The sequence below is a fragment of the Alosa alosa genome, chromosome 8, assembly GCF_017589495.1.
Source record: "Alosa alosa isolate M-15738 ecotype Scorff River chromosome 8, AALO_Geno_1.1, whole genome shotgun sequence".
Taxonomy (NCBI): Eukaryota; Metazoa; Chordata; class Actinopteri; order Clupeiformes; family Clupeidae; genus Alosa; species Alosa alosa.
Window position 1 is genome coordinate 31,480,059 of NC_063196.1, and position 25,908 is coordinate 31,505,966.

At 44.2% G+C, this 25,908-nt stretch overlaps 2 protein-coding genes across 2 annotated transcripts in view; both read left to right on the forward strand.

Moving 5' to 3' along the window:
* senp6a (SUMO specific peptidase 6a) overlaps nucleotides 1-4,908 on the forward strand; it is a 30,019-nt gene extending 25,111 nt beyond the window's left edge. The window contains exons 21-25 of the mRNA XM_048249716.1: nucleotides 991-1,079; nucleotides 1,284-1,372; nucleotides 1,647-1,715; nucleotides 1,982-2,132; nucleotides 4,556-4,908. Coding sequence (XP_048105673.1) covers nucleotides 991-1,079; nucleotides 1,284-1,372; nucleotides 1,647-1,715; nucleotides 1,982-2,132; nucleotides 4,556-4,771 — 614 coding nt within the window. The 3' untranslated portion in view covers nucleotides 4,772-4,908. The remainder of the gene's footprint in view (nucleotides 1-990; nucleotides 1,080-1,283; nucleotides 1,373-1,646; nucleotides 1,716-1,981; nucleotides 2,133-4,555) is intronic.
* A 2,221-nt stretch (nucleotides 4,909-7,129) lies between these two features.
* Nucleotides 7,130-25,908, forward strand: part of myo6a (myosin VIa) — an 83,840-nt gene continuing 65,061 nt past the window's right edge. Inside the window, exons 1-2 of the mRNA XM_048250429.1 lie at nucleotides 7,130-7,285; nucleotides 20,230-20,364. Coding sequence (XP_048106386.1) covers nucleotides 20,248-20,364 — 117 coding nt within the window. The 5' untranslated portion in view covers nucleotides 7,130-7,285; nucleotides 20,230-20,247. The remainder of the gene's footprint in view (nucleotides 7,286-20,229; nucleotides 20,365-25,908) is intronic.

Genomic DNA, 25,908 nt, shown 5'->3' on the forward strand with positions numbered 1-25,908 from the left:
CTTCATACTCCATGGAAGCTATGCACTATTGGCAACAATGTCACTCGCGCTTGTTTTGCTATGAAACGGCCATTTCCTTCTTCGCGTGCCCTTCTCACCGTTTTCATGCCTGAATTTATATAGCACATTATCGTACAATGTGTTTTACATGTTATGACACAAGATTAATCAATATATACAATATATGTAAAAAAAAAAGTCATTTAAACAGAACCATAAAGACCAATTAATATGAATTAAGAAACAAAGTCATGACATGCAATTAAATAATATATATAATGAAATTGAAATGAAATACTATTAATGAAAAAAGAAACGAAGAGGAAAGTAGCAATTTATGAAATAAAATCAATAAAGATATAATACATGTAGAGAACAAAATGCCAATAAATGAAAAAAATATAACAAATATAAAAAAGATTAGAGATGAATACCTACCCTACTGTCTTCATATTAGATTACTGAGACTAAATAATCTAATCTTCCCTGTTAATCATGACCTTTAAAAAAAGAAAAGAAAGGTTATTTTAAGCAATATATCTACAAATTTCGAATCCTCAGTCTGTCTTCTTGGAGGATGATGCATCTTTAAGCCTTAAATGTTCGGATAGCTTCTTGCTAAAGCCTGTATTCAGCAGCCATGCTGGTAATAAAGCAAGGTACTGTAGGCTTGAACAGAATATTGAAGTCCTTGTGCACTGCTGCATTGTCAAGAATGTGATGTCTCTTGCCTGGAGAACACCGAGCCAGCTCAGCAGGGGGACGTCTCCTGATTTGCATTTCTGTGCTCCTCTGCCCCCTCCTCCCGTCTCCCCTCCTCTCCTCTCATCTCCTCTCCCCTGCCCTCTCCTCCTTGTCTCCTCTCCTCTCCTCATCTCCTCTCCCCTGCCCTCTCCTCCTTGTCTCCTCTCCTCTTGTCTCCTCTCGTCTCCTCTCCCCTCCCCTCCCCTCCCCTCCCTTCCCCTCTCCTCTCCCCTGTTCTTCTCACAGACGGTTTGCACAGGATCAGCGTGTGTTATGGATCAGGGAGTGGCCATGATGACGCCTTTGTCTTCCCTGATGAGAGAAGCTCGAGTCCCGTAAGTGCTGACTGACTTTCTTTTTTATTTTTTTTTTGTCAGTCTTCATTTCCAGGCAATGGCATTTCAGTGTAAATAATGATTTGAGATGATTTTTGTGCATTTATTTTGAAGTGTCTGTCTATTTATGGTGGTGTTTCTTAAAAGATCATTCCTGCGTACCCTCATGTCGTACGTACTGACGTATACTTTTCATTTCTGAAGGATGAGTGTAGTGAAGACGGGGCACTGGCGGACGACACTCTAAATTCTGAAGGCATGGAGTGGACGTCCAAACCTACCATCTGTAAACAGTAAGTAACAATGCATCTGGAGGGGCTGCATGTTCAATCCCGACTGCCTCCAGCAGATGGCAGCACTGTAGCCAGCTTTAATGCTCTACTTATTCATGCTGAAGTAGATAATTAAACGGACTGACTACAAAGACATGCTTTTGATGACAAGAAGTAAATGGTGTGTGACTCGTATAATAGATGTAATGAATCAGAGTAAATGAATGTCTCATACATATCCACACCCCCCTCCTCCTCCTCCTCCTCCTCCTCCTCCTCCTCCTCCTCCTCTCAGGCCTTGTATTCTCATCATGGACTCCTTACGGGGCCCAGCTAGATCCACTGTAGTGAAAACTCTCAGAGAGTAAGTACATTATGAGTAAATTTTCAAATGTGAAATTATTATGTATTTGACAAATAATCCAATAATAAAGTGTCTGACAAAAGAATTTAAATTGAACACTTGAATAACTCTTGATATTTGATGAGCTGTCATTCAAATTGCACAGTGGTCATAGTGTTCAAATACAAGTTCTCCTTTACTAATTCTAAGTGTGTGTGTGTGTGTGTGTGTGTGTGTGTGTGTGTGTGTGTGTGTGTGTGTGTGTGTGTGTGTGTGTGTGTTTTCAGATACCTTGAGGTGGAATGGGAGGTGCGGAAGGGGACCCAGCGGAGTTTTGGCAAGGACGTGATGAAGGGCTCGAGTCCGCGCGTGCCTCAGCAGGACAACTTCAGCGACTGCGGCGTGTACGTCCTGCAGTACGTCGAGAGCTTCTTTGAGGTGAGCTCCTCTGATCACCTGTCGTATGCTGGATCCCATCTGATCACCTGTCGTATGCTGGGTGTTGGGATCCCATCTGATCACCTGTCGTATGCTGGGTGTTGGGATCCCATCTGATCACCTGTCGTATGCTGGATCCCATCTGATCACCTGTCGTATGCTGGGTGTTGGGATCGGGTCTCGGCATAAAACTAAGGGATGAAGATGAGAAGGAAGGGGGGATGAAGAGGGTAGGAGGAGAAAGAGGGAAAAAAAGGAGGATGAAAATAGAGAAAGGGGAGAAGTGCAGTGTCGTAACCACTGTGCTCGGAGTGACAATGACATGAAGGGGAGACCACACCAACGTGTATTTTAAACGAAAGTATATTTATTAAAGGCACACTATGCAAGATTTTCACCTTTATGAAGGCAATTTGATGGTAAACGAACTTGTAATAGGCAAATTGTTCACCTAGCATAGCTATACAACATAGACATAGTGAGTCCCTACCGAGAAAACCAGCCATGCAACTTCCAAGAGTGGCGCCCCGCCAAAACTCGCGAGAATCTAAAACATTACCTTGTCAATAGATATAGCTCTTTGGAGATAGTTTTTGCCTGTTGTTAATCTTTCACCTCCACAACAAAAGCATTTGCATTGTGTACAGGGGGGATAAGTCGCGAGAAGTTTGTTGTTTACAACAGCAGAGTAAAATATAAATACACCCCGACTCTAGAGGGAGCTCTAAACTCGCCAAAAATACCTAAACCTGCACAGTATACGTTAAATGAGATATTTACCAAGTCAGTATGTGTAAGGCAGCTCAAAACTGTCGTGTATGTCAGCATGTGGATGTGTAGTGTAAAAGGTAAATGAGCAGGGCTGCCGAGAGTGTGCGAGTGAAAGCAGAGCGAGCCAGAGAGAGACCAGACACTGGAGGGCACTGGTTTTATCCACCCTCCAATTATCCGCCTTCCAATTAGGCCATCCAATTAGCACACCAGGGCAGAACCTCCACAGCTCCATCTGCAGGCCAAAACGGGGACAAGAGGAGAACAGGCCACACACAATGCAATGGCCAGCAAGGGAGAAAGAGGTGGACCCAGCACGGTAGAGCTGGGGCGTCACAAGAGGAAGAGACGGGAAAGGACAGCGGCCCTTTCCCCTCTCCTCGTTCCTCACCTCCTCTGCTAGCAGTTAGACAAATCAGAGATCCTTGATGATGTCGCGCTTTGAACGATTTCCGTGGCATGAGGCGGAGGACCGCGGAGAGAGGACGCACGCAAGTAGTGTTCTAATCTGCGCCCAGGGCAAACCGTGCGAAACCTCACGAAATTGAAGATGCTGCCACAACACAGCTGACGTTCCTCCCGTATAAGGTGGCTTCTATTGCCGCACAAGTTCTACGGAGCCTTCCGTGCATACGTCCAATTCTTTAGAAATGTACTTTGGTCTGTGGCAAGTTAAATACGTTTGTTTACATTTGGCATACATTAGCACTATACACATTGGTTCTACAAGCATCATCAGAAAGCATGGGGGACGTGTAATAAGAACAATAAAAGAGAAGAGGGTAGAAAGAAATCCTTGTTCATTACCCTTCACTTGAGAGCAGTGCCAGCAAGTAAAAGTAAACTTAAAAAAGTTATTTTCAACATTGTTTAATCTGTCATTACTGTGTCAGATTATAGTGGCGCCAGATTGCACACATGCCTCGGAAGTCTAACAAAAACACCAACTTCCAAATGTATGTCATGGCGGCCTGGGTTTACACGGCTGTGCTTGTGGCTGCCGTTTGCCATCATGATTGTGTTTGCTGGATTGTGGTGAAACTCAACTTTTGAACTGACGTTTAGTGAACCCAGAAAGGCTGTCAGTGTGTCTTACAAATGTTGTACTTTTTTTGAAGCCCTAACAAAAATTGTAGTAATTTCTCAACATGAAATGTATGTAAACTCCTTTCCAATGTGGTGTGCTGATGTTATTCTACTACTACGGGACCTTTGCTAACTGTTGTGATGTTCTTGCATGTTGACAAAATATTATTCTAACCTACAAATGATCCAGGAAGTATTATGTTTGCTACACTGTATTTTCTGTATATGAGCAGTAAAAGATGAATTGTCTGAGCAATTGTTTACAATAGAAATTACTAGTATATTGTTGACCTTTACAGTATTGATTACCTTTGAAAATGTAGCTATAAATATTTATACATTTATAAATGTAGTTATAAATGATGGGTTAACAAGAATACTAAAAAACAATACCACAGAGCGTTCATTTTTGTTTCATAATAGCTGTGTAGTTGATGGGTAAGATGAAATGTCCTCCATGGCATCATGCAGGAGGAGGAGGAGGAGGAGGAGGAGGAGGATATGTTTTATGTTTGAGTCTCGACTGGATGATGCATCTCTGCCGTTCCTCTCGTTCTCTTTCCCAGACCCCTATCCCAAGTTTCCACCTCCCCATGAACCTGTTGGAGTGGTTTGCTCAGCAGCGGATGAAGAGGAAGCGGGACGAGATCAAGGAGCTGATCCTGAAGCTGCAGTCGCAGCAGCAGGCCGAGGGCATCACGCCAGGCCTCGGGGCCGACGAGGACGCCGACGAGGAGGACCCTGACGGACTGGACGTGCAGGATATCCCCGTCACGTCCTGAGGCTGCTGCGGCACCTTGGCCTTTTTCGCCGTCTCCGCCGATGCTGCTCGTGTGCTCTTGAGTCTCACACATTTGGTTCAGTCTGGGCCTCCCTTCTCTCTCTCTCTCTCTCTCTCTCTCTCTCTCTCTCGAGCCCTCCTGGGAGGGGGGGGGGGGTGCTGGCTCACACCGGGACCCTCACCCCCCCACCAACTGCCCGCCCGCCCCTCCCATCTGTGATTGTAGGCTGCTGGATAAGTTCTCCTTGAATTCTATCATAAAATGAAAAAAAAGAAGAGAGAAAAAAAACAGATAAACACCACATCTCTGTCCCCTCCATTACACCATTAACCACAACTGTCAGACTTCAAAGACAACAAAAAAAAGAGAGAGCAAGAAAAAAAAAAAAACATTTTTAATTTGTATTGAATAATAATAATAATAATAAAAAGGTGTACATACTGTGCGCTGGAAGTTTTTGCTGCCTTTGTAAATTGCTGTTGTCAGTGCATCTCCATACCCCATGATTTCCTGGCTCCCCAACCTTCACCCTGTTTTCGATGGATTAATGTACACGTCCTTATTGTTTCCATGACGCTGGTTAAGTGGAGCTCCGTATTCTTTTCAGGAGGACTAGCACAGTACTGTTAAAAGTGTTCTTGCGCCTTTCAGTGTGTTCATTTTATTTTATTTGTCGTCTTGTTTTGTTTTTCTTTGGTTTTGTTTATGCTTTCAGGGAGTAGAAGTTGCTGTTATTTGTAAATTATTATACCCACCAGTCTGGAAGAGGAAAAAAAAGACAATGTTTCTAAACTTCTACTTCTCATAAACGTTGCTAGCCAGTGCCTGTTGAAGCTTTACATAATGTTACCACGCGTGGGTGGATTTCATTTTTGAATATTAAACAAATTGAGCTGCAAGAGTGCACATTTTGCCTTAGTCCACACAATACAAGAATCTCAAGCTCCCACCACGAGTTGTGTTCTTGTTGTTGGAAATGTGGTTCATGTGCTGTGGGAATTTTAGTCTCCATCATGTGTATGAGAACGTAACATAAAACAACAGATTCATAGTCCAACTTTTACTAATGCTATTTAATCAGCATTGTCTGTTTGGGAAAGTTTGTGGGAGAACAGCTGTATTTGCTGCAACAGAAACATTTAAGGAAATGAAAAAGTGAAATCGTAATGCTCTCATACAGTAGGTGTTATTAGAGATTAAAGCCTATTGACTAGTGAAGATGTTTGTAATTGTCAGTGAAAGACGTTAATGACTGGTGATTGGCCATCGACTCTTCTCTTGAAAACCTTAATGGATTTGAAATTAGCCTGGTAGACCATCATGTGTACTCTACCACTTCATGGTTCAGGTTAGTGGTGCTATTTATTTAGCTATATATTTATTTTAAGTTATTTATTACAAATGTTAAGAAAATGAGTGCATAAAGAAATATTACTGTAATTCTTTGCTAAATATTTAACCTTTAGAACGTAGCCTAGGATGGGCTACCTGATTTTTGACCACTGTTAACTGAACAACTGCCACAAGTAATGTAAGAATATTAATGTTATTTCGCCAATCAAACTGGGTGAAAGCTGCTATAACTATGATCAGGTGTCCTTATATAATATGCCAATATTGAGCAGTCTTATGTTACGTCATTTAGCTCACCTGTCCGCTTCTGCGTCCTGCTTCTGTAGGTAGGCTAATCTTGACGATGGCCATAAATATTTTAGAAGACTTAATGGGATCAATGCCCTTTTGTGCGCCAGAGTGCTGGGTGGCTAACAGTCTTTTGTTTCATAAAATGTCAGCTGCAACCACTGCATGTGTGCAATACATTTTCCGCGGAAAATCACTGACACTTGAGAAAGAGGAATGGCAAAGATATTTTAGTCGAAGATATTTAAGAGTCATAGGCTACTGTACGCCAAGTGCTTTTGAGGTCAGGGTGCCTAAACGTCTGTAACTGAAGGAGACGTAATTGAAAGTAAAAAAAAAAAAAACATTTGTCAGTAAATTAAGGATAGGCTATATCTATATTTGCAAATTGGATGTACCCACCAGCCACCACTCATCGCTCTCAACTTGCTAAATTCTGCCCTAACAAGGCTTATAATAAACGCAGGCTGATAGCAGCGTCTAGTCTAAGTTGGTTCTGTTATGATGACGCTTTACAGGCCGTGTTATCATGTTACCAAGATCCGTACTTTAGTTAATAAAGAATATGGATTATTGATAGGCTACTGTTCCCATAATTAAAAAGTGAGGCAGTGAAAGCGCCACGATGTTGGAGGTCCAGTGCGCTGTTCTGAAGCGCTTCCACCGTCCATTGGATGCGATGTCTGGTTCATTGCTCGTGACGTCATGGACAATTCCCTGGACTTCATTCTGTGGAGGGAGTCGGAGGCTGCTGCAGGAAGCGAAGCTCAGGAGATCACAGCCTGGATAAGCTACACCGGGGACCGCTGTGGGAAGTTGCATTTTTGTACATATAAACACAAGACGGGCAACACAGATTGATTCGTATTCTAGGTAAGCAACGCTTCCACTCTCAATAAACAGGTTACCATCGCATTTTAAGGTTAGCCTACGTACATTTTAGGGCTCTGTGATAAAGTGGGCTGTGTGTGGAGTGCACTTGGCTAGTGTAGTTAGCCAGCTAGAGGGAACTGCTCGTCACTCGCACTGATGCAAATGGAGGCTGTCAAAACAGTTGGAGCGATTTCCATTCCAAGTAGTCTAACGCTTCGCTTTGTCAGTAAACATAACATATTCTCTTCTGCTTTGCGACGCCAAAGATGAATGATCCCAGCAATGTGAGAGACCAGCCGCGCGCCTGCAATTGTATTGTTGAAGGAGAAATGTATTGTTGGGTTCGTTTTCCCCTTTCACTCGCCGACACTAGCATAGTAGGCTATAACATTCCAGTACTATGGTGGCCAATGTTTGTGTTCTGAAGCGAAGAAGTGCATGGCAGCGTACATCCGATTCCTACTGCTGATGCAAGGGGGATGTTTTGTAACATTTCCATCGCCACACTGAGCTACTGTGCAACTGCATAGATCCAATATCCACTGTGTTCTATAACCGCGAATAATGCTTCGCTTTTGCCGAGCAAAGGTGCACCTGTAGGTGATGGATGTCCTCACATACACATTTATGTATCGCATGATCGTTAAGTGAATTTTGAGTACGCAGATTGGTGAACTAGGCCCAGTCCTCGCAGAATGCCTGCACTCGGCTGTAAGCCCTTGGCGACAGTGTGGTACGAGGTTCAAAGGTTGAGAGAGACCATGGTGCACTTCTTTTGTTGAAGCCTCGCATTGTCCGAAGGCAGGCCCATATGTTGTTAAAGCTAGTAACGTTATCATTGCTGCTAGTATCCCTAATGTGTCAGAGTGAGTTGAAAATCTTGTCAGGGCTGGTATTTCAGTTAGGTTCCATGATGCATCTTGTAACATGACTATGACTTCATGTAAAGACATGTAGCTCTTACATCGAGCCTAGACTTGCACATATTACAGGTTATCTCTGACTTCTAATTTAAGAATGGATAAGGTGTGGATGTGGGAACCCCTACAAAAAATAACTTTAGCCATGGGACAATGTCCAACATTTCACATTTTTGCTGTAGAGTGCAGTACTAGGGCAATGCAGTTTCTTCATGTCCAAAATATTCCATGTCTTGCTTATGAACTGCATATCATTTCTTCAAAACTGGTTTTGAGGCTTAGTTAAAAAAAATTGGTCAGAGAACTCTCATGTTAATATAAATGTCTAAAGAACATGCTGTCCACTGTAGCCATAGATACTCTACATTTGGCAACATCGCAAGAATGTCTTTTATGTTAAGATATGATCCTGAATGGATCCGGAAAAGCTCTGACCCTTGCCCTTGCTACCGGAATATCTTTCAGTTTTTATGACGGGAGTGGTTTCTTAGGTGGCTGCCCTCTCCTACGTGGTAGTGCCTTGTGTCTGCACCATCAAGGTTGGCTGGGGTTCAGAGCACTAAGCTCAGCTAGAATTACCACTTTCATACTGGAGTGTTATCTTTTTGTTGGAGCTCATGCAACATGTCATCTGTCAATAGCCTACATGGGAGCCATGTAGCAGTCAGTTCTGTGAAGCCCATACGTCAGGTGAAGTGTCAACCCAGCCATCCCTGACAAGAGCAAAGCACTTTTTCTCTGTGACCTCATGGGACTGGCTTGATCATGTTCCCAAAGATATGGGAGAATTAGCTTAGGCTATTGCCTCACCAACACGGCCATTGTAATTAGAGGAAGTTGATATGAGTTAGTCATGCATCACAGCACAGACCAGACCCATAGTTTGTGCGCTGGCCTGGGAGGGTGTCCCATTGCGGTGTCTGTGCACTGGCCTTTAGGACCTTTAGGCTGTCCATCCTCTTGCTGCTCTTGGTGTCATCGAGTGGGTCAGAAGCACATGTTGCTTCTGGGTGTTTGGTGAATGATTAGCACCGCCAGAGCGCTGATTTCAGTGGTTGTGTGTGTCAGCAGGACTAGATGCATGTTCATGGAAGCACAATATGTCCTTTTGACCAGAACACTTTGTTTGCTCAATACAAGGATAATGTTCAGTGAGAATATGCCCTTGACAGACCAGTTGTGTTGTTGGGAGTCTACTGTATGGATTTCTAAAACACCCACTAGATTCATATTGAATTACAGTTTTGGCTGGAATTACAGAATTACAGTTTTGGCTGGAATCCTAATCTGAGAGAATTCTTAATCTGAATCTCATTCCAAAACTTGAACTACACACATGCTGCACTGCTGGAGTGTATTAAATGTACTCAAGACAGTTAGCCCCATCATAACAACTTGCATCCCGGGAATGTTTACCGGTAAACCCTGTTAGGCTGGAGACAACTCTGTTTTATCCAGTGTGTACACTACCTCATCTATGTGAGTGAGATGACTAGCCTAGTAAGAACAGCAGAGTGTCTCAAACTTTTGCTAACTTCTTAAAAAAATCCCTGTGATTCTGTGAACACCGTGTTCAAAGGAGCAGAACAAATTAGTAAATCATGTTGTCAAAACCTTCAGTCATAAATCTAAATGGATTGTTATCCATTATTAAGAATGTGGAGGTTGTTGTTTGATGTATTTTAGATGAGGCACAGAGGTTTTTTTGGTTCAATGTATGAAGTCACTGGCACTTGATTGTGGTCCTTACTGTCAACTCAAACCATATGTTACAGGCCTAAACGACACAGTTATTAATAAACAACAGTAGCTGTTATAATAAACAACAGTAGCTGTTATAATAAACAACAGTAGCTGTTATAATAAACAACAGTAGCTGTTATTAATAAACAACAGTAGCTGTTATAATAAACAGTAGTAATTGTTATTATAAACAGTAGCTGAATTGTTATTGTTGTATCTCATCATGCTTTAGTGTGACCGCTTGTTTTGTGGCCGGCCTGGACACTTCAGAAACTGTTGGCTGATGAGTACGAAAACAGCGTCTTAAGTTCCATTGGCAAAATGCATGAATGTATGAATGAATCTTTTCTCTCTCCTCACCCACTCTCCGCTCCGGTCCAAGACTGCCCAGTGTTCATTAGCTGGATTTATCCTGAGGAAACTTTGACCCATAATCACTACCCGCTCTCTGTGACGGACCTTAGTGGAAACAGTTGGGCTGTAATGCCTTTTTAAAGTCACAGAATGGCCTTTCAGTTGGTCCACTCTCTCAACTGTTGCCAGGGTGTATGACAATCCCAGTGTCAGGGAGGGAGGAATCTTTTAAATGACTGTGATTTTCAGTTATTTTGCTGCAACAGTGTGGCAGCAAGGTTTACAAACACTGGAGTCCATTTTTGTCCAGCATTTACTCAATCCATTATTTAATGCCTCGTTTTGGGGTGAATTATTTATGGAGGTCTTTTTTCAGTCCTGCTGCGTCCTGTGCCGCTGTTGTGTCAGTACTCCAAGTGCCCTGCTGGTGCCTTTTAAACTAAGGGGGGTTGGGGGTGTGTGTGTGTTTGCTTTGTTTGAACGGTCAGATTGCCTATCAGGTCTTTTCCACACCCAAAACATTTTCCATGTTTTCCTGCTGTAAAGTGGACTAAAGGGTGGTCATCTCTCGGGGGACGGAAAGGCTCCAGGGACCCCATGTGCAGCACTGCAGGAGGTGCAGGCTTCCTGAACGCTATCTGACCGTCTGCTCTCTGTGACGCCACTGAGGCCTCTCTCTCTCTCTCTCTCTCTCTCTCTCTCTCTCTCTCTCTCTCTCTCTCTCTCTCTCTCTCTCTCTCTCTCTCTCTCTCTCTCTCTCTCTCTCTCTCTCTCTCCAGAGCGCTGCCTTGAGAATAGACCTCTCTTTTTGCTTCTTTTCACTCCTTTTCCAGTCTCTCTCTCTCTCTCTCCAGAGCGCTGCCTTGAGAATAGACCTCTCTTTTTGCTTCTTTTCACTCCTTTTCCAGTCTCTCTCTCTCTCTCTCCAGAGCGCTGCCTTGAGAATAGACCTCTCTTTTTGCTTCTTTTCACTCCTTTTCCAGTCTCTCTCTCTCCATTTTTCCCCCTGTCTCTCTCTCTGTCACTGTCTGTCTTTCCCTCCCTCACTGTGTATTTTTAATTCGCTCTCTCTTTGGTCTTCCTCTCAGTCGCCCTCATTTGTAAGCGCTCGGTTTCCTCTGGCTTCTTTTTGTGCATCACACACATTTCTCTCTCTCTCTCTCTCTCTCTCTCTCTCTCTCTCTCTCTCTCTCTCTCTCTCTCTCTCTCTCTCTCTCTCTCTCTCTCTCTCTATCTGTGTCATGATCTACAGTATCTCTTTGCTTTTATCTTTGGATCAAACCCTCAGAGTAATCTTCAGTGGCTTACATCTATTGACAGCACTCACTCCGAGATCATTGATTACTGGCGGCCCAGCTCTGGAGAGATCGGGCCCCTCTCCCTAGGATGCCTGTGACGGATATGAGAACAAGACCGCTCTCAACAAGCTGCTGAGGAGTCTTTTTGACTGTCGTACAGGAAGCAAAGAGAGTCTGTTGAGATGGTGTCGCTATTAGGATGCAACCTGCTATTCACAACAGAAGCTTTGCACAGATAGTTTGTACACGAAAGTGATTTAAGTGGTGTAAGATGATCTTAGATGACTAGATATTTTAAATGGTGGGTGTGTAGATTTAGTTCACAGTCCACATGATGCTGAGCAAATAGTGCACTCCTTTACCTTGGAAGATTTTACTACTAACTGTGGCAAGGAATGTAAGTATATGACATTCTCCCCTGAACTTTACACTGCAGTTACCATACAATATGGAGCAAGATGGCCATGAATGATGGTATCTCTCTAGTAAGTGTCCAGTGAGACTTGCACTGTTCTTACCATTTATTAACTCATTTTACTAGCCGAGTCACACTGATCATGGGTGCCATTTTATAGGTGTTAGAGTTTGACCCACAAAATCTGTGGAGATGGTCAATTTTTAAGCAGAGAAAATGCATTGGTGAGTGCTGTAGTTAGGCATTGGGGATATAGACTTGCTGACATCAGCTGTGAGGGCACTCTGGCGAGGGATTGGATGGAGAAGCGGTGAACTGAGGGACTGTCAGGAACCGCAAAGGAGCCTGGGTATGCCCTTTGTCCACTCCTCTGCCTGAACCCTGGCGGAGCTGACCTGACCTGAGAAGCACTGGCTAATGCCCCTGCACCAAGTGCCCCTTGAAACTGGCCAGCTCCCCTGCCCTGGCCCCCCCGCACACTGAACCAGAATGACTGTGTTGGCACGTCCCCAGGCTGGGAGCAGACTGGGTGCTCTGGCCTTCAGTGATCCCAAGAGAGAGAGAGGATCCATCTGCGGTTGGCACCAAGCGTGGATTTCCCTTACTGTTGGTGCCACTCCGTTTTGTCTTTGGGTTTTGTCAGTTTTGTCATAGGGGGACTCACAGGAAAGGTTTAGCAAAAATGTTTTTTGCTTGAGCAGCGACAGGGTTATTGGTTTAATTGCCAGAGGGCTCCAAATACTGCTAAGGTAAGCCGCTTAGCCAAGCAATGCACATTGAAATGCAGGCTCTCATGAAAACATGCTCATTTCAACCACTGCTCCACTCTTGAGCAAATCGTTTTTCAATGTCATTTGAAAAGCTAATAGTTTCACTTTTGCACTGTGCATTTTCCTGCCAAATTGCCCTTCCTTGTTGGAAAAAGGTTCTGATCTTGCTGCTGTTAAAAAGTTGGATCCGTCCAAGGTTCTAAAATAAACTCTATAATGGTTCCTCCTTGGAACAGGTCTTGAACCCCAGAAAAGCTGTGGATTTAATTTATTTGTAATCTTACAGGAAGTACTCATTTGTCAGTTTAGTACTTAAGGGTTAGTGCTTAGTGCTGGAGGTTAATAATTTGTCACTCATACCTTAGCGACACCTCACATGGGAGTTTGTCCTCATAGGTGTGGCTGCATTAAGCTTGTCTGTAAAATCATTATGCTGTTTTAGTGAACATGTTTGGGTGGATCAGATTTATGTAACAGGTGAGAATGTGAGCGTGTGTGTCCTCTGATGACTGGGTGGACACACCCCTGCAGGGAACGCCTGGGCCAGTTGTGGCCAAGGCCACACCGAAAGTAGTGATGTTCCATCTGACTTCGTTCCCATAGTACTGTTTGCACCTGACTCTCTAGACTCGACTAGAACTGTTCGAGTTACCTCAGGCTAGCTTGGCCTCCTTTTTCTGAGACTTATCTCCACCCTCTCATTATCTCTGTCATCTCTGTCTGCATTATGTGCCTCTGCATTCTCGGTTGCTCTTCCTCTCACTTCAGTGTCGATAGATTGTGGGAGTTTGCCGTCAATAAAGCCGAACGTGGTGCACATTCTACCCGCAGTGGGCGGTTGTGGCTCAGGAGTTTTGGCAGTCAGAGGCTGACTGTTCCAGTCTCTGCTTCTCCTCTGGCCTCATGGCCAAGAGTGGTCAAACCCTTGGATAAGATAGATAGACAGATAGATAGATACTTTTATTGATCCCCAGGGCCTGCCCGTGGCCTCCCCGTCGGGGAATCGATTGTTTCCTTGAATTTCCCCTGGGGATCAATAAAGTATCTCCTATAAAATAAGCACTCCTTTTAAGCTAACTGGCTGCCTGAAAGAGGAAATAGTTGTTGATTATTATTAATACCATAGCTACAAATATGTTTATAACCATGGACTGCAGCAGATTGCTGAACTTTGATGGGTTCTCATTCGAGTGTTGGCACACTGGCAGATTCTGGCTCTCGCCTTTGAGCTCATTCTTCCTATAGATATCACAGGCTTTTGTGTTCCAGGAACACTACCCCATCACGTGTCCCCCTTACCATCACACACAGTGAGCGTTCAGTGTGAGACCGGCACGACCACAACAATCCCCATTTGTCCACGCTGGGAAGGCGAGTGGGCCCACAACATGCCGGACTCTCGGGCCATTCAGACTGCTCGCTTTGAGATTTCTGCACAGGCCTCCCACATCTCTGTCCCACCCACGTACAAGACAGGACCAGTCTCACGTTTAGCTGCCATCAGCTCACAAGACACAGGACCAGTCTCACGTTTAGCTGCCATCAGCTCACAGCAAAGGTGCAACTGGTTTTGAGGACAAGCCTGTGCTCTTGGAGAAATGTCTGTCTTTTTTCCATGTTTTGAAAAAAGGAAAAAATCAGATTGCTCACTGCTCCAGAGTCTTCATTTGGAATTGTAATAGAATAGATGTTGAATGGGAAAAAACTCTACTCTCCTGTACTCTACCTGCTATGGAAATTGCCACAGTACTTTGAGCAACAGCATACATTTCCTTCCTTGGAAGCGCAGCAATACATTTGCATATTGTGGAAAAACATCTAAATCAAATGAGAAACAGGAGATGATGGATCTGAGTCAAAGTGATAATATACAAATATGAATTGAAGCCTGTGATGGTTTGATTTCACAATGAAGTATGTGTTCAGCATACTATACAAAGTGCGTACACTGTTGTGTTGGTGACATTCAGGTGAATTTGATCTCTGTGGAAATGACTGCACCTGTTCATGAAGCACCATGTCAGGTGCACACAAGGTGGACAAGTTCCCCATTCGGAGCCCTGTATTCATTGGTTCTTGTGTTTAACACAGATCACTGGTGAGCTTTTAGTTGGTGATATTAGCTTTTACTGTGTTGTTGATTCTAGATTGTGCTTTTTGATGTGCACAGGTACAGTAAATGGTAAACATTTTGAAATTGTTTTTTTTAACACTGTACATGTCACAGAGGGATATGTCAGATCTCTACTGTGTGTGTGTGAGTGTGTGTGTGCGTTCCGGCTCACACAGACAACTGCTTTGTCTTTCCATTGTCGTCTCTCCCTTTGTGGAGTTGGGTGGAGAAGTTGAATGTCAACAGCAGGGAAACACAGAGCTGTGTGTGTTTCGCCAAAGATTCGACGAGTTAGCCATACTAGCCCTCTAGTGTGGGGGTTCTTTCTCTGTGTCTTCCAAAGACATTTGTAAATGCATTTGCATATGCAAATAGTCGACAGATATAGTAAGCAAATACTTCCGGGCTGACTCCTTCCGGTGGACGCTCACCAGCAGACAGGTCTCTGGGCCCTTGGCTGGACACAGAAGTGAACTACTTGTTTCCTACCAGATTGTCGCGGCGGGGAACAGAGTTGAAAGGTCGCGTAAACAACTTTAGGGTGGACTAAAGAAGAGGCGCTCGTTTCCTCCAAGCCTCACAAACATGTCCTGTCAACGGATATTGGGGTGCTGTTAGAATGTAGGTTATGTTGTGACACAGTAAAAGACAAATGCTTAATGAACAAATGCTTTTTTCTTTTTCATTTTTCTTTTTGTTTGAACCACGCAAGCACAATGAGGGGTGGTGAAAGTGAAAAGTGCTGCGAGGAACAGAAGGCACAGCAGATCGATGAGATGGAATGAGCTGTGATGTTTTGTGTTGGTTGAGAGGAGGGGGGAGGAGAGAGAGACGGCGATGGAGACAGTATGCTCCTTGTTAGCGCAGGGTTGTTAAAACAGCTTGCTGCACTCATCTATTGCACACAATGCATTTGCATTCATTATCAGGCCCGCCGCACGCAGTCATCCATCAAACCAAATGGATTGCTTGTTTTAATTTCTTAGTCAAAGCTCTCCTGCAGTTAGCCTCCTGAGGTTTCTAATGGTTCCAGCAAATAACCAGAGGCTGTGTCAGGTTGCGTGGTTGTTAAACTAACAACATAGCTCGTCTAATGCAGAGATTAGCCTGATAATGAATGATGTCCAGCACTTGTGTCTGTTTGTGTGTCTCTCTAAGTGTGTACAGTGTTTACTGTGGGTTTCTGTGGACGGCAGAAGGTTGTTTGTGTGTGTGTTTGTGAGTGTGTGTGTGTGTGTGTGTGTGTGTGTGTGTGTTGAGGTGTGCAATGACATCAGATCAGCTGAGCAAACACAGCAGCTCCTCCTCCGCTGTGTCATTACCAGCGAGAACAGCTGAGCACACCTTTTAACCAGATCCACCTGAGCCTGTCTGTAACAGGGCGGCGTGCCCTTTTCCTCCACTCTGTCTTCGTGTGCTTGAGGGGAATTTACGCTTTGGCTCAAATATGTTTCATGAATATATGAATAGCTAAACAGAATAACATTCTCACCCAGTCATTCATTTCCATGTAGTTATGTTTTTCCTCTGTGTATACATGGAAGAGCTGTGACTGTTGACAACATTTAGTCCACATGTAGACACATGGTCTATTCATTTTTTTAATGGAATCCAGTCTAGTGAAATAGGTTATATAAGGCCCTCCAGTTACAACACTACTCTACGTTCCTTGAACACATATGAGACCGCAAACCGCCTACTCATCTCTTGGGTTGCTATGCCTTCCTAGTTATTATCTGGCAGAGAGAGACTCAACCAAATGTGAAATCCTCACAATTAGCGTGTAGCGTCTGGGTGGCCAACTGCTTAAAGCTCCCACAACCACAGCTAAAGGCTGAAGAGGAATATGCCGCCTCCAGCTGATTTGTCCCACTGTGCTTGCCATTCTGACCCCTTTTTCTTTCTATAAATAGCGACCGCATACATTCTCTTTGAGAAGAAACGTCAGACTCATTAGCCTGTGATATGAGTGTGTTTTAAAGCAAACAGGTCTCTTTCTGTTGGGCTCTGAAGAGTTCCATATTAGGTAGTACAGTAATAAGTAGTAGGCATGTTCGCATATTGCCTGAATGTTTCTGACAGTTTGGTAGGCTGTCATTATATAGCCTATCCACCACAGTGTTAATGTGTGTGCCTGTGTCTGTGTCTGTGTTTATGTTTATGTTTATGTTTATGTGTGTATTCATGTGTGCAAAGCTCTTGTAAGGACCAGTCCTTGCCCCCTGTAAGCTAAGCACTACCCTGCTTGACCCCACAGTTCTTCTCGGTAGCCTGTTAACCCACTATTCATTGTACAGTGGACTCTCCATACAGAAACTGCTAGCAAAAGCACAGGCTACAGCTCCTGACTGTGACCAATAAAGCCTGCATCCAATCAGCACTTGTGTTATTGGGTTGAGTTGAGTTCTAAGTCCTGAGGAAATTAGACCCACGGAAACGAAGGGCCTTATCACTGTGGTTACGTTGAAGTGGAGTTGGAGTGAGTGAGTGCTCTTTGGATGGCGCTGTGTTCCGCTCTATCAGTTGATCTGGGTCAAGTCGATAAGTAATCTGGGATCGGTCATGTTATCAAGGAAACTCAAGCCATGAAATGTGAACCGTGCTTCCTGATTTTGTTTCTGTCTGAATGAAAGAATGGCAGCCACTACAGTAGCGTTTCTCTTTTTCTGCTTGTTTATAGGCAATTTCCTGAACATATTATTTCTGACCAAGGCTCTGAAATGTATCCCCAGTATGGGAAACCTGAAGGCTTAGTAATGCAAAATTTAGCATGTCCATACTTGCTACCATGACATTTCATTTCCCCTGTATGTGACCGTTGAATGTGATAAATTGTTAGGTTTCTTGTATGTAGTCAAAGTAGTGTCCTTTACGATGATCAAACAGACCCAAGTCAATTTTACAGCCATATGACTGAGGTGTTATTGAACCTTGGCCTTGTTTATCATGGTTACTTCCTGGACAAAGGGTGTTCAGTATAGAACTCCCTTAAAACGGACATGTTTCGTATTATTGTTCTCCTCCACAAAATGCAGTTTTATCTGAGTGTTTTTATGGGACTATCTACACACATTTTGTGTAAATAGGGCTGTAAATATGGCCACAAAACGCTGCCACTGTAACAGCCTCCCCTCTGGTGGCTTTGACGATTTGGTGAGGAGCTATTTTTGTGCTATGAAGCGCATAGCGACATCACAGACCTCCACACCCTAAAGGGAGTTACTTGTTATGAAACGTGAGATTAGATGCTATTGAATCAGTTAGGCAGTTTGATCTACGGATGTAATCTTGAGAACCTCTTGGTGTGGTTGGTTGGAAATTAAATCATACGCACCTGAAAGTGAGGGTTAAATGAGTCCTCCTCAAAAGGTTTCCATCGAGCTTCAAGGACATTGATCCTCCTCCTCTCCGCATCTCATTTAAGGGGACTTCAAACAGCGCTTAGTGGCCTGCATCCACAGAGAAAGTGTTGCCAGATGTCATAGTCAGTTACGTAAGATTTATGTCATTAATAAAAATGGGCTGACAAATATTTTCCACAGAATTTACGAGCTGACTAAATCTCCAAATAGGAGCCTTTTAGCGCATAATGAGGAGGAGAATGCATTAAATCACCTCTACTTAGAGCCTGTTGGGTTAGTAAACGTAAACATTTACAAAAGCCCTTAGTGTCCTTACAGTGACTTCAGAGTGGTGGGCAGTGTATCACCGCCCCCGTCTTAACCACAAGGAAGTTCTGTTTTATATCGCACAAAAACACATCTCTTCGTTTATCTTCTCCCTTGTCCAGTTTGTTTGTTTTATTATCTTATCTGCTCCAGCATGGCTCCTTGAAGTTATTTTGTGTCTTTTCCAGTGGCCTGGGGGGGGCAGAATGAAGCCTTTGTGTTTGCACAGAGAGCGAATCCCAAAGCATGGCCTGAATAATTGATAATTGAGAGCTGGAAGTCGCCACCCCTGAACACGGGCCTGTAATCTGGGGACGGGCCAAACTGGAGCGCTTTTGTCTCTTGGGTAGCTATGGTGGCCGGCGAGGGACACACTTCTGGAGATTTGCCGTTGGTGGGCACAAGAGGCCTGGGGCCAATACTGCGCATAGTGGGCAGTCAGCATGCATTTTTGCAGCCTGCCCCTGGTTACTGTGTCTGTGGCTGCAGAATGCAGATGACTGGAACAGCGCAGCGGAAGCCGCAGAAATAAAACAACTGAGGCTTTTCAGTTAACAACCCAAAGCACAGATTTTAATGCTGGTAAAGAATCGATAGCTTCCGGTCCTTCCTGTCAGAGTTGTTGTTTCTCCTTTAAATCTGTCGGTCAAACAACCTAGACTTGTTTTTGTCTCGCAAAGCTGTGGTTTGTGTGGTGTGTGTGTGTCTGTCTGTCTGTCTGTCTGTCTGTTTGTCTGTCTGTCTGTATGTGGGTGTTTATGTGCGGGTGTCTGTGTCTATGTCTGTGTGTGTGTGTGTGTGTGTGCGTGTGTGTGTGTTGGTTTGGACCATAGGTGCTTTCTGTTCTCCTTGAGGGTCTTTGCTGTTCATTCTACTGTAAACTCCTCACAGTAACAGGGTCAGCTGTTCTCACCGCACCACATCAACATAATTGGAGGCCTCACTGGATTATTAGTCTGCGGGGATCAGGTTAACCATGAGAGTCCCTCTAATTGGTTACTAATAGAGAAGAGCACATGTTTACAGTGTTGCGCTTAATGCATAAACACCAAGTGTCATTCTCATCTGCCCAGGAACGCTGACATCACCGCTGTGTCATGCTGATGATGATACACAAGGCAACACCTTTTTTTGTGGGGAATTTTAATCATCAGTAGGCAAATTATCATAAGCATCAGTAGGCAAATTGTCTTGAGCATCCGATCAGACTACATTGAACCGGTTGTGTGGTTGCCCAGCAACATTGCTCAAAAAATGTCCCAATGAATCCTGACCTTTTGCTATCAACAAGGCTTGGCTCGTGGATACATGTACACAAGGGCCTTGGATATGGGATGGGTTTGTTATGTGTGACAAAAAGAACGATCGCACTGTCTCCAAAACCTCATTAATTATTTTAAAGTCGCTGATTGATTGTGGAAGTCAGCCTTGCTAATGGCATCTCTAGGGTATTAGTTTTGGCTGCTCAAGCTTACGAGAGCACTTATTACTTCATGAGTGAGACCGTATATCAATGCCTTAGAAAACACTGCAATCCACTCTGCTAGAAAAACAAACATGGGCAGCTCTGCTGCTGTGATTTCCAGTCTTTTAACCTTGAAGCCTTGCACTCTTTTATGTCCTCTTTCATCTTATCCCTCGTTTCTTTCCTCTGCCTCCCCAGAGCCTGTAGCGCTGTGCAATGGAGGATGGGAAGCCGGTGTGGGCCCCACACCCGATCGAAGGGTTCCAGTTGGGCACCATCGTTGACATCGGAGCGGACAGCCTGACCATCGAACCTCTGAAGCAGAAGGGAAAGGTGAGCGTTTACTGGCCTGCTAATCCTAATGCTCTTTAAGCGCTAACTCATTGCAGCGCTAACTCAGTGTGGCAGGTATTATTCCTCCTCTCTCTCTCTCTCTCTCTCTCTCTCTCTCTCTCTTTTCTTTTCTCCGCCCTCTGCTCCACAGGCAGATGTCAAACCTTCTCTGTCAAACAAGTTTTAGATAGAACTGCTAGACCAGTTCATCATACTGCTGTCTGCCACTGTAGTCTCAGGGTGGAAAAAAACCTCCTGGAATTGACTCTGGAAATGTGTTTGACATGTTAATCGGAGTTGAAGTGCTCTGGGTTTTCCCAAAGAAAAATTATTGTGTAATCCTTCCTGATTGATTTGTCCTCCTTTGTAATGGAAAACTGTAGCAGTCCCTCTGGCACGTCTAACACTCTGGCAGTGTGAGGACTTCCTCAAACATGCTGCCTTCCCTCATGTTAATGTTTAGCCCTTAAAAGAAATGACTGTATGACCTGTGCCGTGTAAGTGAGATGGAGAAGGGAGAGCCAGCTCCTCGTGACCGCTGATGACGGACAGGCCTCGTGCGGCCGGTATACAGGGGGTACGCAGAGGGCACAATGCGTGGTCTGTTCCCTGCGCCCCACTTGTGCCAGTGTCCTGTGAGCACCCACAGTAGCCGTGGAGTGCAGTGGGCATCAGTGAAGATGTGTGATGCCGCTTCACACTGGCACAATGCTGGACTCTGTACTTGCTGCTCACTCGGGGCAGTACTGCGGTCACCTCCTGTTTCCGGCTTCAGACACATTGAGGTCTTCATTTACCAAAGCACTTTGGTCAGTTCGTGTTGGGGACCATAACGAGGTCATGTTGATGGTTCATAAATGTAGGTTCATGATGTACAGTAGTACATCAGGTCAGTTTACCATATCAGAGAACCATTCACAGTGTTCAGTGAAAATGGTGCTTGGTGTTTCTTGGTAAGAGAGGGTAGAGAAGAGCCGCTCACTCTGGCTCCATGTCAGTTCTGTTTATGAATCAATAAAGTTTTAGTGTGGGGTCTTCAGAATACTGGTGTTTCTTGGTATACACAACACATCTTAACACCCATGTATTCAGAGGTAACCTGATCCGCAATTGTTTTTTTTCCCAATATTTTGACCCCCATGGAATTTCTTCTGGTCCTTAACTTTCATTGCTACTGATAGACTTGTCTATAGGCCTTTATCACGGCAGCCAAAGTAGAAAGTGAACAGCCCTGTTCCTGTATGAGCACAGGTGTTTCTAATTAAGTGTCAGATTCGGCCACAGTTACTTCAACCAGAGGCCTCGTTAATGTTTTTAGGAACACCTGTGGTTTGCCTGCCAACAGGAAAGTGAACAGCCCCGCTTCAGCTGCCCGTGGGCTGCCGTGATAAAGGCCTATTATTAGCCTGGGTGCCATTCCGAACTTAGTCCCACCCACAACATTTGAGGTCGGGAAGTTCGGTCTGGCATTGCTTCATTGTGGAGCAAGTATGCTCGCCCTAGATTGGGCGGACCAATCAAATCGGGCTTTACGATGATGGACAGGTGAACAACAGCGCCTGGTCTATCACGTCATCTGAGCACGCTTAGTATAGGCTTATGTTTGAAACACAAACGCTGTGACTAGAAGGATACATGGCTTTTAGGACCCCATATGGAAAATGCATATTATTTAATGAGATTTTATCACTGAAAACGATTATTTCTGAAAACTTTGGCCAAAGTTGAGATGTGGGAAAACTTGTGGTTTCACTTTCATCAAGGGAAAACAGCGCTGTTGCATTGCGACATGTTCCCTCGTTCGTTTGAAATCTCTGATTGACCACCTGTTCGAGGGATTTGCGCCAGCCTTTCCCAGCTGTTTAACATGTTTGTAGCATATCAGTGTTCAACAGAATTATTTTTAAAAACGGAGGGGATATAGGCTATCAGTTTTTTCCTAATAGCCTACCCTACTTATCTCTTAGATTTCACTAATGAGTGTTGTAGGCTAGGAGTTATTGACGGCACTAACTTTTACAAAAGACCAGAAAACAATGTTAAGGCATTTGTGGAGAAGAAGGATGGTTTGTGTGTTTTCTTCCTACACCTCACGGTAAGCTATTTCGTTGCTCTGATTGGTTAGGTCTATCCAATTGAGTGCAGAGGCATTCCCCCTGTATTGGTTGAAACACGCCCCATAATTATGTCCCAATGGAGCAGTATCAGACTCATATTCTGACTAGAATTGAGTATGACTACGTCGGGCTAGTGTTAATTTCGTCAGACGAGATGAGAGGAAATATGTTCGTCAACAACCTTTTTTTTTCATGACTAAGATGAGACGACGACGAGACGGCACTAATGTCTAACTAAGACTATCTTAAGATGCATTATTGTTGACGAAAAAAGACGAGACTAAAATGTTTTGCATGAAATAAAAACTAAGGTAAAATCTCTCTTCATTTTCGTCTACAAAATGAGAAGACAGAATATCTAGCTGTTACGTTTTCAAAATATTCCGAATGAGTTCATGCTCCTGTAGGCTAGTCTACGTGCTGTTGCTGCAACCCTGTGGCTGCAACACGAAACTACATGGAACAAGAACACTGGAGATTTCTGCCAGAATTAAGCTACCTAGTTTTATGACACAATGCTACATACCCAGAAGTTGAAGCTTCTCTCATACAAACTAACATCCCCCAGATTGTCCATACGAAAATGTTTAGCATGTAATGTCAACTATTTGACTAGTTACACTGATGATGCAAAGTTGGCTAGCAAGTAAGCTATGGATAAGATGGAGAGTTTGTTTGGGGAATGTGTTGCCTTTGGGCGCATATCGCCATCTAGCGTGGCGGAGTAAAACATTAATACTTGGGTCTACGACAGTGTTTCTCAAACTTTTTCAGACGAAGGACCACTTAACTAACCCTAGCTAAAAAAAAAGAAGAAAGATTAGACTTACTTCACCAGTATATTAGTCTACACAATAGGCCTACTCACTGAACCACCTTGCTTATAGTCTTTGCACTTTGCTTATTGTGCCAGAGGATTCATATGATTTAAACTGGCATATCTTACATACAAGGATACAAGGAAGTTTATTGTCACATGCATATAGTTACTGGAAGTAAGAAATGCAGTGAAATTATGTCTGGTGTCAGCCTATTTGTGCAAAGTGGGGGGGTAAAAGTGCAGTAGAAGAGGGGTTTAGTAGATTAAGTGGCAAAGGGCTGCATAAGAAAGGTGAGGGAGGATTGGAATTGGGGGCACCAACAAGGGAGCACCCAAGAGCCACAGGGGCAAGGGAAAAACTCCCTTACCAAGGAAGAAACCTTGGGCAGATCCACGGCTCAAGGGGCTAACCCAACTGCCAGGGTCTTGGTGTGTGTGTTGGGGGGATGACAGGGGAGATGTGATAGTGTGCTGTGTATGTGGGGAGAGGGCAGTGTGCAAAATGTGTGTTGGAGAAGCTTCCTCATGAGACAATAGACAGTGTTGCAGAACTGTTTGGATTTACATACAAGTTGGTTCAATATTGCAAACAACTCATCTATATTATATTTTACCACGTCTGCTCGCAGACCACTTGGGATAGCTTGCGGACCACCACACTTTGAGAAACACTGGTCTACGAATATCATGACAGTGGTCCAGATAAATCTTTTACTGTCTATGGTCAAATCCCAGCCGAGCTATAATTGTAGCTTGACTTACCTGTGCATGTAAACATACTGACTGACAAAAAATCAGAACGAGTAATTATAACAGACGAGTAGCTCTGTGGACACACAATATTGTTGGAAAATTGAGATGTGTGAAACACTATTTGACTCAAATGGTAATCAGAAATAATTTGTTATAAAAAAAAGACTAAACTGTTTTGACTAAAACTGACTAAGACTAAGATACCTTTAGTTTTCATTTGACTAAAACTAGACTAAAATGACGAGACCTTTAGTCGACTAAAACTTGACTAACAAAAATCATATTTGAATGACTAAATATGATAAAGACTAAAAAGGACATTTCAGCACAAGACTAAGACTAAATTAAAAATAGGTGACAAAATTAACACTACGTCGGGCTAGTGTATTATAGGAACAATATAAAGTATTGCATCAAAGATGTTAGTTTGCATCAGTCCATGCTTCTTTCTAGCCTTTGTTTATTCGTAACCATTCAGATGTGTGAGTATCTCTTCAGTATGTGGGAACAGTAGGACATTTGGCTTTCCTCTACCCACTGAGTTTGGCATCGGTTTGAGAGCTCCCCACAGTAATGCCGCAGTGGTTCAGGATTAATGTAGCATGTGCTCACAAAAAAGTTACTGCAGCCGCCCACCAAAAGGCTGCAATACATCACAGTCCTTGAGGGACTGTTGTACCGCCCTCGAGTCATCGAGTCACCCCTCACGGCCTTGGCAGATATTACCCAGCCCCCCCCCGTGGAGGACGTCGAGCACACAGCTCACCTCTGCATCTCGTGTCCATGCAGTACCCCCCCTCTCGCAGCATGACGTGCAGTCAGAAGGGGCCGAGAGAAGTCCAGCCACTGAACCAGAGCTGCAGCGTCTGACCTGCATGTGCAAAGGTCACCCGGCATGTGGTCTCCAGAACCCTCACAAGTTATTCGTTTTTTTTTTAGTCATGTTCGTCCTGGTTTGAGGACATGCCAGGGACTATGGCTGGGGACTGGAAGGGGAAGCAATTGAACTGGCTGTGTCAGCTCCACAGCCTTTCGCTGTAACACTGATGAATTGAACAGATGTTTGTGATTTTTGGGAACAATGCACGTTGCTAGGCCTATGAACTCGTAGCAGGAATCAGACCCTTATTTTGGAGTCGCTTGTCCTATGCTCTACATCATCATTTGTTATCATTTGTCACACCACTTCACTGTACTGATTCGAAGTAGTTTTAAACAGAGAACTACCACTTTTTGTTGGGAACAGACGCATTGTTGAGCCTCTGGCTCCCTTTGGACTGGTCTGAATACGGCTCAAGGAATGTTGGATTTGCTTTGAGACTCTTAACCCTCAGCTCGCCTGTCTTTGATGTTTGAGAAGTTAGCAACTAATGCTGTAAGTTGGACGAGGCTCGGACAGAACCTGCGCCACGACGTCGTGGCGCAGGTCAGAGGCATGTGACGCTGGCTTTCAAGCGACCGCCTCGACGGTTCCCCTGGGCCATAAAAGAGCGGAGAGAAAGAGTAGGAGTGTGACGGAGCGAAACGAGAGAGAATATGACAGAGAGGGGGAGGGAGAGAGGGAGAGAGGGAGAGTACTGAGACTGAAGAGAGAAGAGGTAATAATAATGCCCTTCTCAAGGAGTTGTGCTGCTTTGGCACTCACTCCGCTCTCCTGTGTTTCCCCCACGCAAAACAACACACACACACACACACACACACACACACACACACAAACAAACAACTGTGGTAAAGCAGCCATCCTCCTCCTCCTCCTCTTTCTGCTGCTGGCACCGAGGCCTTTATCTCAGTGTCTGTGTGTCTGTGTGTGCTGCTGTATCGGCTTTCCGCTGCCGGACAGCTGATGGAGCTGGT